General features: G+C 39.0%; 1 protein-coding gene across 2 annotated transcripts in view; it reads left to right on the forward strand.

Annotated features, from left to right (window-relative positions):
- Nucleotides 1–19,724, forward strand: part of slc7a14a (solute carrier family 7 member 14a) — a 31,777-nt gene extending 12,053 nt beyond the window's left edge. The window contains exons 2-10 of one of the 2 annotated variants that reach the window (XM_032547021.1): nucleotides 1,980–2,511; nucleotides 2,813–3,049; nucleotides 4,982–5,199; nucleotides 5,941–6,087; nucleotides 9,849–10,057; nucleotides 10,147–10,294; nucleotides 11,326–11,821; nucleotides 11,903–12,139; nucleotides 13,556–13,854. In XM_032547021.1, the coding sequence (XP_032402912.1) occupies nucleotides 2,205–2,511; nucleotides 2,813–3,049; nucleotides 4,982–5,199; nucleotides 5,941–6,087; nucleotides 9,849–10,057; nucleotides 10,147–10,294; nucleotides 11,326–11,821; nucleotides 11,903–12,139; nucleotides 13,556–13,854 (2,298 nt within the window). In that variant the 5' untranslated portion in view covers nucleotides 1,980–2,204. Of the gene's footprint in view, nucleotides 1–1,979; nucleotides 2,512–2,812; nucleotides 3,050–4,981; nucleotides 5,200–5,940; nucleotides 6,088–9,848; nucleotides 10,058–10,146; nucleotides 10,295–11,325; nucleotides 11,822–11,902; nucleotides 12,140–13,555 lie in introns of those variants that run through there. The other variant, XM_032547022.1, reaches the window with a different exon arrangement.
- Nucleotides 19,725–20,223: the final 499 nt, after the last annotated feature.

Raw genomic sequence — 20,223 nt, forward strand, 5'->3', positions numbered from 1 at the left:
ATTCTACGCAGAAAGATGCCACTCCAGGATTCAAACCCAAGATCTTCTTGCTGCAAGGCAATGGCGTTATCAGCTGTGCAGCCATGGTAAACTGCAGATTACTAATAGAAATAAAAATAATTTAACTCCTGTCTAAAATAAATGCTTTTAAAACTAATATTTTCTTAATTTAAGAAAATATTATGTTATTTTGCATTTAATAAATTACCAAAACATTGCAGTAGATTCATTTATTAACGCATTCAATCTATACATTTCAAATTTTATCTCAAGATATTTGTCTAACAAATCATACCTTTGGCCTTCAGTGGCAATATAGGTAAAAAGCTCTCTGCAAAGCTTAACTGTTAGAAAATCTTCAGCAAAATACTTTGACTTTTCAAATAAAAATTTACTGCCATCTTTCAAACATATAAAATGCATCTCATAAATCATCTCAAATCAAAGGTCAAACACTTTTAGCGTGAGGTTATGCTACGTTATTAAAAAAGAACTTTATTTTAACACTTGTTTTTATTTTGCTGTGTAAATATGCTGACTTGGCTTGCCTTGCAAGCTCATGTTTAGCATGTGCATATGTTGCCCCTTGTGTCAGTTAAAGTGTTCCTACTTCACTCAGTGCTCACCGTAACACTCACATTACTTCACCCTCGGAGCCCTTTCTACCGCTTCACATGCCCGTGCTTCCACTGAGTGCAGCTCCAATAGTGGCCCCCATTGTGATCCGGTTAAACAACTGCGTAATTGCAGTCATCATTGCTGAGAGGCACCGTGGGTGTGCCGCATACGAGTGTTTGTTCAGTTACTTTGCGTTTGCCGCCTAAAGTAGATGAGTGCTGATTGCCGGTCCAGCGCCGCTCAGAGGGAGTGAGAGACGAGGGCTCCAATTGAGGACTGTAATAGCTCTCCTTTCAGCAGTGTGCCTAATCTCATCATTATCCACAAAAACATTGTGAGAGGAAGGAATTAGAGAGCAGTGTTACTCAGCAATATTTAATCGTTCCACTTATTCGTTTACAAGCCTTTGCAAAAGTGTTAACACCCCTTGAAAATTAAATAAAATTAAAGTTTTACTTTTTGGTCTACACGCAAACCACTATGTGTAATGTCAAGATGGATGGCGCTGCATAAAGGGCAGTCACATTGAAGTCGCTCATTATTATTTGTAAAAAGAGAAAAGTGTGAAAGTTAAAGCGGATCCTCTGAAAGTCACTGAACAATGCTTAGTTTTAATGGGATATGATATCAATTATGTCATACTGCTTGCTGCATAAACATTTCGGTGGCCCTGTGCCACCGTCTGCTTATTTAGAATCACATTTAATTTGGGACATTTTTCAGATTTCATAAAAAAAAAAAAGAAAGAAACATTTAGTCTCTTAATACCAATAAACAGCTTGAGATTGCTGGAGTTTGATTTTTTACATTTTTTTCACTTGCTTTTTTGTTTTATTTGAGATTTTAATGTTCACACATATCTGCTTTCATATGTGTGTTCCTTTCATTGTTTAGTATTAGTTAAACCGTCCATTGTATTCGGTAATGGAGCGGGTTTTACCAAAAGTTATCAGCATGTGATAATTTTCATTTGTTGTTTTTTAGCAATCTGCTTTTTTTTGTCAATGACGTCACAAAGTGTTGCCACCAACATTTTAATCTCACGTTGCTCAATAAACATTACACAAGCATGTTCGTTTAAGAACTTTGGTAACATCACAGCATGCAGATACTGCTCTTTCTTCCTGGCACAACATTAAAAAGGAAATGATGAACTGCGGTTGTCGGATGATCTTAGCTGCCATGGCAACAGAGCTACAGGGAATGGCCTTTTAATTTGGCTGCTCACTAATTAAGGTACAAATCATTTGCGGTCAATGTGAAAGTGCGCCTTAGTTTTAGGCTTGTGTTGTGAAAATATAAGCACCTCTCACACAGTAACAGAAGCCATGTGTGAAAGTAAACTCTCTTTTGTCTTTCAGGTAACTTTCTCTGTCGTCATGTGGGTAGAACCAAACTAGGCCTTCCGCTAGACTGCTAAGAAAGCCACAGAAAGCTGCAGAAAATCCGATCCTCTTCCATCACATGGATGAAGAATAACTTCACTGTCTACAGTGAATTTCCAGAACTTGAACTGAAGCATCAAAGAACAACCGTCTCGCAGTCTTCCTCATAAGCCTTCCACTCTTCGACCTCACGCCCTCACTATGAGCGGACTGGTGGGGAAGCTGGACCCTCGCAGGATACAGTGGGGCTCAGCATGGAACACCTTCACGTCGCGGGTGCTGAGGACCAAACCCGTGGAGTCCATGCTGGATTCGGCCGTGTCTGGCACCAGCTCACACGGCACCAGACTGGCCCGGGTGTTGTCCACGGTGGATCTGGTGTCGCTCGGCGTGGGCAGCTGCGTCGGGACGGGGATGTATGTGGTCTCGGGGCTTGTTGCCAAGGAGATGGCTGGCCCCGGGGTCATTGTGTCCTTCATTATCGCAGCTGTGGCATCCATACTTTCAGGTGAGAGAGGATAAGCAGTCTTTTGCCATTTCTGTCTTTTACATACACTTGGGTGATTAAAGCAGCAATAGGATGCAGACATTTATACCATTATTAAACCTCTCTGATTCACGAAGAGCCTTCAGTAAGTGTGCATATTATTACAAGGTCAACGCCATTATAGTTTTAATTTGATAGATCCTCGAGGGATGCTTCACCATAACCCTACAGTTCTAATCAGTTCCCTTAACTCAGCCTGTTATTCCTTGCAATATATCAGAGAGGGTGCCTGTGTGTGTGTGTCTTCTTCTCTTTACTGAAGGAGTGTGTTATGCAGAGTTTGGAGTGCGTGTGCCTAAGACCACAGGTTCTGCCTACACATACAGCTACGTAACAGTGGGAGAGTGTGTGGCTTTTTTTATCGGCTGGAACTTAATCCTGGAGTATCTGATCGGCACGGCGGCGGGGGCGTCGGCTCTCAGCAGCATGGCGGACTCTCTGGCCAATCACAGCATCAGCAACTTCATGATTTCACATATTGGCACACTCAACGGCTTGGGTAAGAGGCTGCTTTTGACTGGGCTTTAGTTTTTTGTTTTCATTGGTTTTATTTCATGTTGGCTGTTTCATGAATTTCATGAAATGGAAATGATAGTTTTTAGCTTTGCCATGTTTGGGACACATACAGTAGAAGCAGGGTAATCATAACACACAGTTTGTCAGTTAATGTCAGATGTTTCGAGGTTCCACCTTATGCTTGTTATATTTGCTAACCCAGTTCTGAAAAAGACACAGACCGATCCAACCCTGTGTTCATTTCAAACAACAGGGTTGGTTTATGAAATATTTATCAAAGAGATAGTATTTTTTGTCAGGGAATCAGAAAACAAGTCTTTGGAATGCCAGATAAAACAGTCCTTGTTGGATAGGTTTAGGAAACTCTCTCCCTTAGTGCTATTTGTGTACTTAAAAGCAAAAATTTCTTGGTCAGATTTGGCCAAATTAAATATTTTGCATCCTGATGATGAAAAACAAAACTACACAAGCTGAGCTTTTTTTTTAACCATAAATTTTGGCAGGAGTAGTTTTATGCCATCTTACTGCCACTCATAGAAGCCAAGACCTAATGAAAAATAGCATCTGCTGCTCCATCTTGAATTATGAAAATAAATCCTCAAACATAGCTTTCCACATGGCTCCAGTTTGAAGCCATGTAAAGAAGGCTGCTCTCTTTGGTGAAAACAACTTTGTTTCTGAACCATTGCTCTGTCAGCCTCACTGTCACTGACTTGCCAGATTCTTACGTTGTAGTCTATGATGATGAATACAGCCAGACAAAAGCAGTTCCACCATCTGACCCAAAGTAACCTTAGCTCAACAGCTAAACCATGAAGTGTCCTTCCCTTTGCACATGCCTCTGGTAGACCCAGTTGAATTTACCAGTGGACACTGAGAACATGGTGGGAGTGGTCACATGGCTTGCAGCACGACCAGCTGTTCCATGGTTTATTTGAAAAGTGTTGTTTCCCTTTCCAGCTGGTGAATTGTTCCTCCCCGCCCAGGGGAAGTTGTGGAATTTTGCTAAAAATACACAGTTCTGGTGAAACGTGCAAACAGACTCATCATGTTTGTGAATGTACTCTTAATTTTGGGCTTTTAAAATGTCTGTCCAACACAAATATAAAGATTTGCATTACACATGAAGTAGTTACAAGCTGAAATTTAGTTTGCTTTATTTCCCCTTTTTTTGTAATGCACACAAAACGATTGTGTCAAAATAACAATTCTCTTTATGCCTCTCAATTAAAACATTATGGATTTGTTTTATTGCCAAATATAATAAAGTATATGTTATGACATATTGTAGCAGATTTTGTTAACTTCTTGACAACATAACTAATATAATCTTTGACTGTCATTTTTGCAATTTCTAATAATAAAACAACACATTTATTCCACACTTTTCATAATTTTAGAAATCTACCTCTGGACAATTCTACTCTTAGGAATGTATTAACTGTATTTTATTTATTATTCAGGATAACATATCCTCCTACAGTATCTGCTGTCTATACACATTGCCAGTCTATAACAGGGTAACACAGGAGGACACAAGACAAACAACCACACCTGCACACACACACATACCAGAGGAAAACTTACAGAAAGCAGTTTGCTTACCATACATACTTTAGGATGTTAGGAGGAAGTTAGAGTATCTAGAAAAAAACCCAGTCATGGATAATGAGTTTACTTCATCGAGAAAGGCCCTGGATTTGAACACAGGACGTTTATGCTGCAGCACAGCAGTGCTAGCACACTGCTACATCCCTCAAATGAAAAAGAATCATGTCCATCTTTTTGTTTTGTATATGGAGTCTTTATTCTAGTTGTTACCACAGCTGCCTAATGAAATACATTGATACATCATAATGCTTTGGGGTGATTGGATGTGGGCGTGTGGGGGTGTGTGTGTGTGTGTTATTTCTAGGTAAAGGGGAGCAGTCATACCCAGATCTGCTGGCCCTTCTGATAGCCTTGCTGGTGACAGTGATCGTGGCTTTGGGAGTGAAGAACTCTGTTGGCTTCAACAATGCACTGAACATCATCAACCTCATCGTGTGGGTTCTCATGATGATTGCTGGGCTGTTCTTTGTCAACGGAGAGAACTGGGATGAAGGGAGATTCCTACCCTTTGGCTGGTCAGGGGTATGCATGCACGCTCGCAGCCACACTTATCTGAAACACTGCAACACGGCAACACTGGTAAACGTGTAAGAAGCCTTACTGTAGATGTATCTTGTAATATAGTGGCATAATTTCAAAGAGAAAGAATTGTCAAAAAATAAATAAATAAATTATATCTGTAATTTGAGTGAATTTGATCAGTTGGGGACATTTCTTGTTGGATTTCAAAATTGTCTTGACAAAATCATCCAAAGCCCGATTACTGGTACCCCCAACAAGTGTTTTAATGTAAAAGAACTATTTATTTAATCTTATATTGTGTGAACACAGTCAAGGATGGTACCAAATTGTCAAAGCTCTGTGTTAGAGAACTTCAGCAGAGTGGAATTTTTTTTTTGTAACAGAGTTTCCATAATTAGCATGAGACTACTTAAAAATGTATTCTTTGGAAGAAATTCTTGGACATTTTCTGTCCATCACAACATTGCAGACTTTTCCAGCAACAAATATTCCAGGTTGGTTTAGCAGAAAAAACCCCCAACTTATATCCATTGGAAAGTATGTTGGCTCATGTGTGTGAAAAATCTTTTCTGCGTGAGATTTTGATTCTGCAGTAAAACCCGATTTCATCATAAGATCTTTTTAACATGTTTACCACAGGTGCTCATGAATGCAAGTAACAATGTGTATACAATCCGAAATGTCCAAGTACATGCAGGGCCAGTCATCTTTTTATGATCTACACTTTCTTGTTTGGTGCAGGTGATGCAAGGTGCAGCCACCTGCTTCTATGCCTTCATCGGGTTTGACATCATCGCTACAACAGGAGAAGAGGCCAAAAGCCCCAACACCTCCATCCCCTACGCCATTACTGCCTCACTCATCACCTGCCTCACTGCCTATGTCTCTGTGAGTTACTTCAATTTGTAATTCTCTAAGAGTATTTTGGACTCAACTTTTGCTTTTTTTCTTTATCAAGCATAACTGCTGCAGTCAAACACTTTTCTTACTGTGAGTTTAAAGAGTTTTCGTATAAGACTTTGCTATATATAGATGTCAATATGATTTACCTAATGTACTGTTAATAACTTTACACTTCATTTATGCAAAACATATCTTGCTATTTTCCTTTTCTTAGCTACAGTACATGTTCTTTTCATCGGCTTTTATGCTATTTTCATACACAGTCATGTTGAAAAAAGGCCAGGTCAGTAAACATTAATTTTTATATTATGAAGTGCTCACATGGATTACTGTAAAATGTTTGATCACAGGTAAATATTATAAAGTTACCATGTTGGACTTTTGTGAAAAAAAAAATATCAACAACAATGCATTATAACTAAGAAAAAAGTTACAACAGCCTTCTTCACATTGTCTAGTTAGACATTTCTTGTAGTCACACAGTATTTCGGAAATGTTTTCTGTGTGTATTATCTACTTCAAGTCACCCAACTCCATCTCAATGAGATCAAGATCATTGGGTTTTTTTTTAAAATATGGTCTCACGTTGAGATGAATTTTAGAATTCTGAAGATTTCTTTAGGCATGTTGCGCTATGAGTTCACGGTGAATTTGCTTGGACAGTCAGACCTGGGTATATAGTTTTCTATTTCCTCCACTTGATGATTTTCTATACAGGGGAATTTTTTTAATTATCATCATAATTTTCTTCTGAAAACCATAATATCACCATGGTTGCCATTCACACTTCAGCAGGAATGAGTACGCCAAGTTCAACTAAGAAGTTTAAGTACGGATGTTCCAGTCATCCTCACTTATGGTGTTATGTCTGTGTGTAATTTTAAATGAAACCAAAATGTGTTATCCTAACTTTTCCCCACACCAGACATTCAGTTTTTAGAAGAAAAGAAAAGTCTTTATTTGATTGCTTACTTATGTCACTTTAATCTTACTTGTATGCCTCAGTACAACATTAATACGTTTAAATATCATAGCATAAAGTAGGGGTGTCCTACATTTTTGTTTCTGTATAGACAAAGCAATGTTTTACTTCCAGTTATAAATTCATATTTATTCCTGATCTTCACACCTAAATTTCAACTTTTACTTTTAGTTCCTGTTGGTTGTGAATGAATACAAACTGAGAAGGTTGTCTCAAATGTTGTATTCCTGACAGGGAGAAAAAAAAGAGCCTCTCTCTGCACGCTAAATGTGGGAGAGTGCATCTCCACCACAATCATGTATTCAGCTCAGACAACATAGGGTTCCCTTGTGTACAATGAGTGGATGTTGCTGTGGGTTCTGGGGAATATCGACCAATTAAAACACAAGAATCTTTTTCTTTTTTTAAAATTTTACCTGAAGCAAAGGTTACATCAGCTTTAGATCGTGTCTCCCTGTCACATCAGCTTCCACACGTTACCCCTACCATGAGCTCGAAAAATGGTTTTCCCCTATTTTTAACCTCTGTCTTTCTTTGATCTGCCTCACGCTGTCGGCATCTGGGAGAAACTTTCCTGCTCCCATGAGGGTTACTGTAGAATTAGAGTAAAGCTATTGACTCATTTCTCTGGTGACAGAGATTCTGAAATATGCTTGAGTGACAGACTGTAGCTAACTTTTTCACTCATGATGGTAGAAATTCTTATTTTTCAGTTTTTTCCTAGATGTGTTTTCCAGGTATATTTTTTCGTAATTATTCTTTGGTTGTTGTTATTAAATAATTCATAATGGTAGTCGGGGACAGACTGTTCTTTTACAAAACAATGAATCCAATTTGAGTTTAAGCTTGACAGCTGAGGTCTTCTTTGTACTTTTTCTTGAAACACAGACAGGCTTTATTATAGTAAATACTTTCTAATATTGGTTGTTTTGTAAATATTAATTGACTTATGGATAATATCTGCTGAAACAACCACAGCATAACATGATGGGTCGATAAGTTTTCTTATGACTGAAGGTTTTTAGAATGAATCTTGATTTTAGGGAATAACTGTGACGATTTTATGCTTTAGAACCTCGATTGCATTGGCTAAGGGAAATAAGATCCTACATAATCTGTGTTTACTGGTGAGGATTTCATTGCTGAGAAAAGAAAAAAAAAATCCAAAGATTTAACCCCAGATTGACTGAAGGTTTATATTATAAGGGTCATTAATTTTTAAGAATGGTCATAAACTGCACAGCTCCAGAGCATTATCCCTAATTTTCCTTCCAATGAGTTACAGTTATCTTTGCAGTTAACAAACTATACTTTTAGCATTTACATCTGCATCTAATGTAAAACAGGAGATGGGACTCTGTTTTGCTAATATTTACTATGTTCAATAGCGCTGCCAAACCTAAGAATACATTCAATCAATAGTAATTGTGTCGCCAGACTTACTGACACTCTGCTGAAGATTCTGCAGGTTTTATTGCAGTAGAATAATGTCACACTGAAAATGCTGGAAAGTTTTACTTTTAAGTACATTTCTGATGTAATTTTCAGTCATAAAATGAAATGCATCACCACAGCTGTTAATATTTTGTACAGCCGTGTATGCCATAACACCTGATAAGGTATCAAGCGCTTTTCTACATTTTTATTCTAACAATATTAATTTATTTTATTTTAACCACCTTGACTTGTGTGGTGATGAGATAAACATGTCGGTGTTCTGGTTGTTTTAAACTTCTTTTTTTTAATTATTGCTCTGCCTGTGGATATAGGCAAAATTAATACAGCACCTATTGTCATTCCACCAGTTTCTGACTTACTGTGGGCAACATAGATCTTCTTTATTGTTCTTTTATATTTTCTGTTTTGGAGAGTTGTTAAAAAAACTTGCCTTTCTCCTACACAATATTTAAACTCCAGAGAAACAGAAAGCAACTATTTATTACTCTAATCAACTTAAACAGTTAAGTAATATAAAAAAGTAAATGAAAACACGTAATAAATGCTAGAAAGTTGGTTTTTTACCAAAAGAATATTTGTTTCCTATTTTTCTTCCTGATTAAATAAATGCCCTGAAACAAAAATAATTAAAAAAGTAATAATTTCAGGGTGAGATAATGCCTGTTAATTTGTCTAACATATTTATCAGAGGTACCGATAAATGCGCACAGTGCTATAATAATCCAACGTGTATTCTCACAGAGCTATTAGCGAATATGAAAAATTTTCTAATGGCGTTTCCTGCCAGGGGGCTAAATCTTTAACTGAAACACATTTCTTTATTTCAGCTGTGTGGGGTTCATCTTTTTAATCACTCTCTCTTTTCTGTAGCAGTTATGCAAATCCAGCTCTTTTGCAGCACAGCAACTGTGACAGATGGCCCTGCGTGATTTCACACATCAGACGCAAGGACAAAAACATACAGACACACACACAGAAAGAGAGCGAATAATGACTAATGAGCAATTTGCATGCAATGGGGAGAGCTGAGCACGATATTACTGTAAAGCCAAACTGTAAGTCTGTAGTTCTCATTCAGCAGCAGCCAGAGTCTAATAAAATGTCCTTCGACTGAGTCGAAGGACCTTGCAAAATTTTCTCTTTCATGAAAAGTTTTTGCTTCATATTTCAGTAAGAATTTGATGAATATACAAATATTTTGTGTATTTTTGTATATAAAATGGTTAAATGTCCTCATCTTTGTCAAAAGCTAAAGGCCGTAGCATTCTCATGAAATAGCAACACCATATTTGTGCCTTTCCTTCAGGTCTCTGTGATACTGACGCTTATGGTCCCATACAATGAAATCGATGCAGACGCCCCGCTGATGGAGATGTTTTCCATGCATGGCTGCATGTTTGCAAAATACATAGTTGCTGTGGGGTCCATAGCTGGACTCACTGTGTCCCTCCTGGGGTCCCTGTTCCCCATGCCAAGGGTCATCTATGCTATGGCAGGGGATGGTCTTCTGTTTAAGTAAGTCTATGCTCTTACTGTATGTTGTTTAATTTTCGTGTCTGGAGAAATGACATGTCTTCTGTATCTTTACCACTCTGTGTGTGTAGGTTCCTGGCCAATGTTTCTTCATACACGGAGACCCCTGCTGTGGCCTGTGTGGTGTCTGGGTTTCTGGCTGCCCTTCTGTCCCTTCTGGTCAGCCTCAGAGACCTGATAGAGATGATGTCCATTGGCACCTTGCTGGCCTACACTCTAGTGAGTGATAAGTACCGGTGCTGGGAACACGTTTTATATGTGTAATATCTAACCACAAAAGAGGATGAATTCTTTTTCTGCTTTTCTCCTTCTTAACTTTTAATTCTTTAGCTGCTATGGATTCCATAACTAAACTTATGCCTTGGTTACATTGAGCTGTATGGCCTGAGTTGGTGGGGTTCGCCATTTTATGGCCTGGCATATTCAGGAGAGCTTTCCACCGCCAGGTGGACTCTCACTGAGCAGGCAGGGTTAAACCCAAATACCTAACATTGCATCGTACTAGTGCAACAACAAACCTAATGCACTAGCATGTCTCGTACTTGTTGCAAGCAGTGGCATTTTTCCGTCCTCCAATCAATGGACTGTGTTGTATGATGCCAGCAGCTCAGCACCAGCTGACCTTGATAGGTCATTTCTATGAGCTACGTTAACAATGGAAGCAGACAAAAATGCTTACTGAACCGCAATGACCCATGTCTTACCATACAGAGATGAGGGATTATGATGTATTGCAATATTTACTTGTACTTTTCTCACTCTTTTAATCACACTATAAATTCAAATTTAATTGTATTTTATTGAAAATTTCTTGTAATAAGCCAACTCAAAGCACCTTCAAAAAAGTGTGTTATTTTGCGTCCTCTTCACAATAACGTTCTACTTTGTGTTTAAGACATAAAATCCCAATGAAAACAACAGAAGTTTGTCATTTTTAAATGCTGACATGTATAAAGTTACAGGACACAATATACACAGTATACAAATGTGGTATGCAAATTGAACTGAGTTTAGCAATGGAAACATTAAGATCTGCATGAGGGCCAATAAAATATCAGCAAAAATCAGGTGTAATAATTTAAAACAAATGCAGCATAGCTTCTGTATGTGTATGTTAACTTAAGAGGTAATAAAGAAAAAACTTTGGTTTTAGTGTAACACAACTGCACAAAATGTGCACAAAACAGTCTTTGATTTTGATTTCTGTCTATGAAAGAAACAAACTTCTCTCTCTCCCTCTCTCTGCACAGGTAAGCCTTTGCGTGCTCCTCTTGCGTTACCAACCCGAGGGCGACATCCACGGCTTTGTAAACTTTCTCTCTGAGGAGCAGAACAAGAAGAAAAAGGAAGGCATTCTGGCTGAGTGCGAGAAAGACGCTTGCTCGCCGACAAGTGAGGCCGACGAGTACGGAGGGCAGACCACGAACACCTGCGGGGCCAAAAACCTGCCATCACTAGGCGACAACGAGATGCTGATTGGGAAACCGGATAAAAATGCGTACAGCGCCGGCCATCCCAACTACGGCACAGTGGATATGACAACCGGCATCGAAGCAGAGGAGTCAGAAGGAGGGATGTCTCGACGGCTCAAGAAGCTGATCGGACCTCGCTACTACACGTTGAGAATCCGTCTAGGCCTCCCTGGAAAAATGGACAGGCCAACTCCGGTCACGGGGAAAACCGTCACCGTGTGTGTGCTACTGCTGTTCATCTTGTTCTTCGCTTTCTGCTCCTTCATCATTTTTGGTAAGAGCAAATCAGCAATGCTTTAGTCCAAGGTACAAGGGTACTGCAACGTCCAATCACCATTTGTTCCCTCTGTTTCAGGAGCGAACTTTATCACAGAGGGTCATTGGTGGGCCTTGCTGCTACTGATCTTCCTCATCATCTTCATTGCCCTGCTGATCATCATTATCCTCCAGCAGCCAGAAAACCCTAAGCGGCTGCCTTATATGGCACCCTGCGTGCCCTTCGTACCTGCTTCAGCCATGCTGGTCAACATCTACCTCATGCTTAAGCTATCTGCCATCACCTGGATTCGATTTTCAATCTGGTGCCTCGTTGGTAAGCAGACACATTCCCAAAGAGTTTGTTTGCCAGAAAAAGGTTTAATGCGGAGAGAATCCAGGTATTATCCAGGACAGATAAGAGCAATATTTTGGTTTCAAGCAATAACTCTGCTCAGATTACTTCAAGTAACAGAAGAAATTATTCATTTAATGGCTCAATTTGCCAAGAAACCCTAACTTTTATGTTTTTTAGCCAGAACAAAAGCGTATCAGGTTTTCTTTTCCTTTCTTCCTCAGTTGTAAGCTAATTTTTTAAACTGTGCAATTCCTCTTTTAATATTATTGAGTAAAAGCCATAGTTTTCTCTAGTCTTCTTGCTTTCTCAGATTTGATCATGTTTTAGCCGTAAACTCAAATGTATTTTATTGGCAGCATACACAACCCAGTGGCAAGTTTACCAAATAAGGTGTGAAAAATGTGACACTCATTGTAGAATCAAAGTCAGCAATAACCTATTCCTTCTTATTATTCTTTGTAAATATGTTGAGCTCACTTTGATTTAATGGGACCGCCTGTGAACAGAAATGTTTAAGTCTTGCCACATATTCTTGATAGGATTTTGTTCTGGACCATCTCAACAAAGGTGAATGATTTGATCTAAACAATTCCATTATATAACTGTATGTTTGAGGTCCTTGTCCTGCTTACGGCGAGCCACTGCCCAAATCACAATAATTTAGCAACTTTTTCCAAGCTTTCTTTCAGGATTACCTTGTATTTCATTCAGTCCAACTTTGTATCAGTTTACACCAGCTTTCCAGTTCTTGCTGAAGAAATGCCTCCCCACTTCATGTTGTTTCATACAAACACAAAGTGGTTGCTCTGGGTAATGTGCAGTGCAAATTATGCTTTAAGGACAAAAAAGTAAATTTATGTTTTACCAAACCTCCTTGTTCCACTTGTTTGTTGCGCAGTCAATCTGGTTCGTAGCAAACTGCACACTTTGATGTTCTTTGTGTTGGAACATGAAATCCCATTAAAACACATTGAAGTTTGTGATTATAATGTGACAAAAGGTGGTGGAGTACTATTCACAAGCTTCCCACAGACATAAGGAAAACTACAATAAAGTGTTAAACATACAACTTGTTTAAGCTGTCACATCCTTCTTTACAAGTGTCTTACTGCATGGTTAAAAGTAATGTAAAAAAAATTTTGATTGATTTTAATTTGCATTTCAGTTTTTGTGGTCATAACAGATCAAGCTTGCGTTCAGTAAAAATTAACAGCTCCCCATTGTGCATGAAACTTATATTTGCTTGACGATCGCAGATTGTTTGTGTGTGCAAAATTTGTTACTCGAGCATTTTAGACATCAGTGGAAAAAGTTACTCTTCCTGCATGCTCTTTCATATGGGGTATTGCTTTGTTTCTTTTATGTTCAGCGAGATGTTTCCATGTATCCTTTCAGGTGTGCTTATCTACTTCGGCTACGGCATGTGGAACAGCACTCTGGAGATCACGGCCAGAGAAAACGAGGTGCATGCCTCCACGTACCAGCGCTACAATCAAGGCGTGGACGAAGGCTTCTGTGGCTTCGACGACGATTTCTACCCGCCCTCCACTGACGCCTGGGGCGCGCCCGGGGCGGGATTAGAGGCGACGCCACCTCCGAAGGCAAAACCTGAAAGTGATGGGCTTTCATCAAAGGGTGGAGGCAGAACCATTGCTAACAATGGCCTTGCGGAGGAGGATCCCATGGACTTCTGAAGGGACTGACTTCTGTGTTACATTGAATGTACTGCCTTGTCTGCTGCCTGGGGGAGGGGGAAGGGGCCGTGTGTGAGTGCACGACTGATTACGGGCGTGCGAGTGTGTCTGCATGCTTGCACGAGTGTGTATTTGTTTTATGTGTCAAACCCCCCGGGCTAGATGGGTTTTGCTTAGTATAACAGTTTGTCTTTTACCTTAGTCGACTTTGCTTGGGATGCTGCCCCCACACAAATGTGGACATAAATGTCTTCATGCTTTCACAGATCCAGACTCTTTAATCAACTTCCCAAACAAAGGAGGGCATGTGAGAAAAGTGCGAACAAAGTGAGAGATTTGTGTTTTGCTGACGAAGTGCAGAAATGACATGCTGTACTGAGCAACTTTTTAACTGTTTAGTCAAGAACTTTGGCACAGAAGAGAAAAGAAGGGTGATGAGAGGGTCGTAAGATGAGTCAGCAACTGTCTTCCTGTTCCAGCACAGGCAGACAGACAGGAAACTATAATGGCAGTATGATCAACACAAAGGCCTTCCGATGGCAAAGTCTGACTTTGTCTGTTTTCAGCTTTTGTAGAAAAACCTGAATAATTTGTCTAAAACACATTCTTAATCCTAAATTGAACATCTAGCCTGAGGGGTTTCCACCGGGGATTTGGGGTAAAGGGTGTCAATGTTTTCTGTGACGACTAGTACTTGGACTTTGCTTGTAATAGTGCCTTCATCAACTATGTGTGTTTTTCTGGTCATGTCAGTTCTCTACTTTGATTTTTTTAAATTTTGTTTGGCCTGTGTATGTGTGCGTTCTGTTGTACTGTGCCTTGCAAAAGTATTCACAAACCCTGAACTGTCCATATTTTGATATGTTCCAATTATAGGCGTCATCCTATTTCATTTGGACGTTAAGTGACAGAGAATTTGTTGTCTAACCAATCCATAGCAGCTCTGGCTGGAATTGTTGGAAGATCTGGAATTGCTGGGGAGTCTTTCCCCTCTGTTTTATGTTTGTGGAATCCTTCAACAGGTTAACTTTCAGGTTTCCTTTTTTTTAACTCCACCTGCTGTCCTTCAACTCTTTCTAGATTATGTGCTCCACTAAAGAAAATCATGTTTGCTGCCACCAACATTATTCACCACGGGCGAGTGGAGGGGGTGAGAGGTGCTCAGACATTTTGACCTCATCTGACCAAGCCTTTTCATGTGGAAGATGGCTTTCACATGAAGATGGCAAACTGCAAATGGGACTTCCTACTGCTTACTACTTCTCGCCACTTTTCCCTAAAGGCCAGATTTGTGGACTTCTCAGCTAATAGTTGCCATTTGAGCAGATTCTTATTTCTGAGGTGTGGGTTTCTGCGGCTCCTTCATTGTTGCCATGGGCCTCTTGGCTGCTTCTCTGATAATACTCCCCTGCTAGGTTAGGTTTGTGGCCACGTCTTCATATGTTTGCATTTGTGTCATTCCTCCCATTTTTGAACAATGGATTAAACAGCCCTTTGTGTAGTCTTCAAATGCTTAAGTCATTCCTACAACTACATTTCTGCCCTGGCTGGCATTTTTCTTGCTGTTCGTTATGCTGTTAGTTCTTTAATGTATCCTAATGACGCACTACTTTGTATTTGTCTATCATGCAAACTCTCAATACAATACAGAAGGTTGAAGTTTACAAAATGTAAAAAAAGAAAAGTGTACATACTTTTACAAGGCATTGTACAGTAAGTGCACCCCAACTTGAGTTTTATGTGAATTTCTCTGTCCGTGTTTGCACTAAGTGGACTCTTCAGAATTTTTATTTTCAAAGTACATTTTGTTATTCCCTCGCATGGAAGTGAAATCAATCCACCTGCTACCAAAAACAAAATGTGCAACGTGAATTGCCAATCAAGTTGTAGAGATTAAACCCGGTAGATACACAGAAAGAGAGAATAGGTTGAATCCTACTTGGCAACCTGCAGTGTTTTCTGTGAGCTTTTGTATTCGAGCATATGAGGTTCTTTCTCTATGTCAGACCTGTAAGTAATTCATTCTCTCTTTAGTTTTTGGAAAGTTTTTCTTTTTGGTTAACTTTTCTATTGGTGAGGAGAAAAGAGAAACTCAAATCGAATCCTTCCTATTTATATAATCTCTTCTCATTTCCATCTGACGTTTTCTTCTCCAGCCCAGCTCTTTCATCTTTCATTTACCATCTTTGCTCCCCTCTTGATATCAATCGGGCCACGTCAGCAGAAAGTAACCTCTCCGAGTCGCGAGTAATAGGCCACCAAAAATTGGCTTGCACTCTGGAAATGTAACAGCAATCTGCTTATGGTCTGTCGATTCGCTCGCTACGTTTTTGATTTAATAGTCTCTGCTATCTGTCATCTGATTCGTAACCAGCACTTATTTTGCTGCTGGCGGTTCATCTCTAGTGTTGTCCCAGGACTAGAGTAAATGGACTATACTTTTGCTCTTGTGCTTTTTCAATTTTTATGTATGTTGCATATACAGACAATTGTCTCAACGTCCCAAAGAGATTTAATTATTGCATTCAAAAGGTGGGCTTGTTGTTGCAGTTAAAAATAAAAAACAAGCACTTGTTGGAGAAAGAGCTTTACATGAAAAAAAAAGGCATTGAGAAACATATGCAGAGATATTTCTTTATACAGTAAGTGGGATTTTTACAAACCACCAAATAGCACACTGTTATGCTATGAGGCTGGGGGGAGGGGATGCTCCTTCAATTGCTTGTGGTGCTGCTGTCTGCCCCGATTGTTGCTCCTCTACCTTTTCCTCGCTGCCCCTGTTGCTGCATTGGTCCCTTTCAGGGAAGCCTTATTTGTCTAATGCACTAAATCTAAGGATGCCACGCTAAATCCCTCCCGCCTGCCCTCCCCACTCCCCCTACCGTAATCATCGAAAGCTTGAAAAACAAAAAGAATTTCTTTGCGGTTCTGGAAATGTTAAAGTAACGTTCTTATGCAAATGAAGACAGCTCTGTGTTTCATGAACTTACTGTCATATTTAGGGCTAGGGCTCGTCAAAGGTAAGGATTTGAACATCACAATGATCTGGTTTATCGTAAGGACTGAATGTTCTCAACAATTTTCCTTTTTAAAGGAAATTAAAATTAAGCAATCAAAGCTGAAGATAACTGTAATATACCATCAGTTATCTAGCTTTAAGCCAGTTTGCGTCAGAAACGAACATATTTCGAGATCCTGAAGAGTTAGCAACTATTCCTGTTCTGCAAGTTTTGGCATTTGCACACATTGAAACATGCAGTTTCTTGTCTTTTATATCGCTAAGCTAGAGGCAGGTGATATAACAATGTCAAATTGCGAAGAATTAGAATTTAGCATTGTAATAGCAAATTCAATATCAGTTTTAGACCCAACCTACACTTCTAGATGCTTTTGCTCTATATTGTTGGAAAAAAAGTGAACGTCTACAGTTTATTAGACTATTGGGGGAAAAAAACAATAGGAGTTAATAGGTGTGCTCCACCAACAGGCGGTGGTAGCATTGACATTAAATACTTCGAAGTTTGAAGGAAGAAACGTCTGAGCGGCTACAGTAGTCAAGAGCCAAATAATCTCTCATAAATAATTGCCCGTTGCCCATGCTTTGTTTGATACCTTTCATCTTTTTTACTGTCTTCAGCTCCTTCAGGTTACAGCTCAAGGTTGATGGAAAGAGAACCTGGATGAAACGGCACATGTAAAAAAAATAAATAAAATAAAACAAATACTAAAACACAGCTTTACTCAGAAAACTGTTCAAAGAGCGCAATGTATGTTATAATATCTGCCTCATTTTCTGTTTTGATCTTCTGTGCTGCCGGGATAATATGCATTTTGCCAGGAGCCGTTTGAGAACAGTTTACTTTTAGTATCAAAACAGCCAACAGAGACACTAGTTCTTTCCAACCTTTACAGTAAAAGGTTTAAAGAGTTGCATAAAGCCCGTCAAACTTGTAATATCATAATTTCTGCAGCCAAAACATCCTAGGCGCATTGTGAGTTTGGACTCCAGACCATAGTTTCTCCGTGACAAGTATTCTTTATAGAGATGCTACCACGGCCACTTATTTTAGTTTCTATTTAAAAAGAAATATATTGATTTTGATAACGTTAGATTACATGAAATTGGCAATGTGATGAATTGTGAATAATCTGAACACGATTCAGTTTGTGTTCAGACCGAACCCACTAATCATGATATAATATTTGTGTACCATTACATCACGACTGAGTAGAAAAAGTGCTTTTTATTTGAGTTGTGTCGCTTTTGTCTTTGGAATTAAGTTTTAAGGTAAACTGAAAAATATCTTTGTAGTAATGTTCTCTTGCCTAAATGTTTTTTTTTTCTTTAACTGCATTTGCGTAGAAAATCTTTCCTCCTGATTTTACTATTAAAAAAATAGTATGATATTTTGATTATATCATCCACCCCTATGCTCAGTTGGAATATCTTACATGACCATATCAGTTTCCTCCCGTCTCTATTCAAAACTTTCAAAAGCTTTATAGTCACAGCCAAAACAAATATGCAGATTCAATTGATTCCATGTCTCAGATTCTGGACTGTACAGTCATCTTTTTTCTTCATTTATTTATTTTTTGTTCTGTACTTTTGAATCAAAGACTGTGTGAACACATGTGCAGTGCAGACGTATGTGACTGTGTTCTGACGTCCGCTCGTGGTCCACGCCTGCGCCTAAATGTGACCGTCTGGTGAATGTCCAGCATGTTTTTTGTGCACAAGGTTCAGTTTCTAAATATTGTACTTGCATGTGGTTATGGATCTCAACAGGACATGATAGACATTTGGCAAAACCAAATTCAGGCTTAGTTCTTCTCTGCCTTGGAGCCCTGGTTTGTTTAAGTCAGAGGATGAAACAGGTAGTTTTTTTATTATTTTGCTACCAAAAGCACTGCCTAGGATGTTTCTCTTGTTCATTCTAATAATCTCTCTCTTTTTAAATATATATATTTATATTTATTCCAACCTAAAATTTAAAAACTCACTTGTTCACTCCACCATGTGTGGAAACCATGGCTCCATTTGACAGAATGTAGCAAACAGTCTGATTTCCTGACTGACTTCCTTCACACCCTTTCTCATACATCTATAAAATGCCTAATTCCTGTATACACACTAAAACCTGCTGGGTTTAAAACCAGACCAATTAGGGTTAATTTGCCAAGTCAATTATGGTACAAACATGGACCAACTCACCACAATCTGGTTGTGGGTTTTAGAGGTTTATTGTTGTAGAGGTTGTGTAAAACAATGTGGTAGTGGATGGACGTAGCTGAAATTCTCACTTTTCTGCACGATAAAACATTTTTGGCTCTAAAAGTCACCTCGAACTGATGCTGCAGATGTGGTGACTGGAAGGAAAGTCAAACTATGGATTCACAGTCTGTCATTCATTTGGCTCAGACACATAGAAAAAACAAGTCACATCTTAGTAGCTTTTATTTCGTCCTGTTGAAGACGTTCTGATCAGTTTTTTATGTAGTTCAGAACTTCTCTCACCCCCACAAAAAAACTGGACCACCAGTTTGTTTGCCCACCTAACAGCATTATTCTAGCATTCTGATTATAGAAACAACCCAGCAGTTTTTCTTTTTTTTTGTGAATTTCTCATCTCAAACACAACCAAACCAAAGTACTTTGTTTCACTTTTAATTTACAGAAATCTAGCTTCCTTATCTGCAGTAGTGCCGACTTTCTTAGTATGATCAGCTTATAAGCTATTTTACTACACCTAAAATTTATGTTATTAGAGAATCACGAGACAAAATGCAATGTTTTTCTGTAAGTCACCAGCTACAAGCAAAAGCTAAGATCCAGACACAAATACAGTGCTAAAGTAGACTGACCAACAAAAAAAAGAGAGTATTTTTCTACAGCTGTTTCCCATCTACACGTCCTCTTCGGGTGGGTGTGCCGAGCCGAACTAGGTGGGGTCATTAGTCTGCACTTCATGAACGTTTCTTTAATCACAAGGAGGCCTGATATAAACTGCTAAAATCTATTTTTTTGAATAAATGTAGTCTCTAGAAATGTAGAGCTAATTTGTGAACTTTCTTTAATGATCTTTGAATTGGTTGCTGTAGATGTTGATAGGGCTTCAAATGGTTTAGGCATACTAGAGAGAAAACAATGCTGAAATTATTTTATTATCAGTCTATATGAGCTAAACTGCAAAATATTAATAATATAATCCAGTCTTTTGCCACTGTTGCTTTTCAAGTCAGCTACTCTGTGTTGATTTTGTGCTGGAGAAGGAATGCCGTGCTCTGCACATGTTCGGTGTTTGCAGCCAAGTGTCCAGTCAGTGTGTGTAAGACTTGTTGAGATTAGCTTCCCTCGCATTAGCTAAA

Source organism: Xiphophorus hellerii, chromosome 19 (assembly GCF_003331165.1).
Source record: "Xiphophorus hellerii strain 12219 chromosome 19, Xiphophorus_hellerii-4.1, whole genome shotgun sequence".
NCBI lineage: Eukaryota > Metazoa > Chordata > Actinopteri > Cyprinodontiformes > Poeciliidae > Xiphophorus > Xiphophorus hellerii.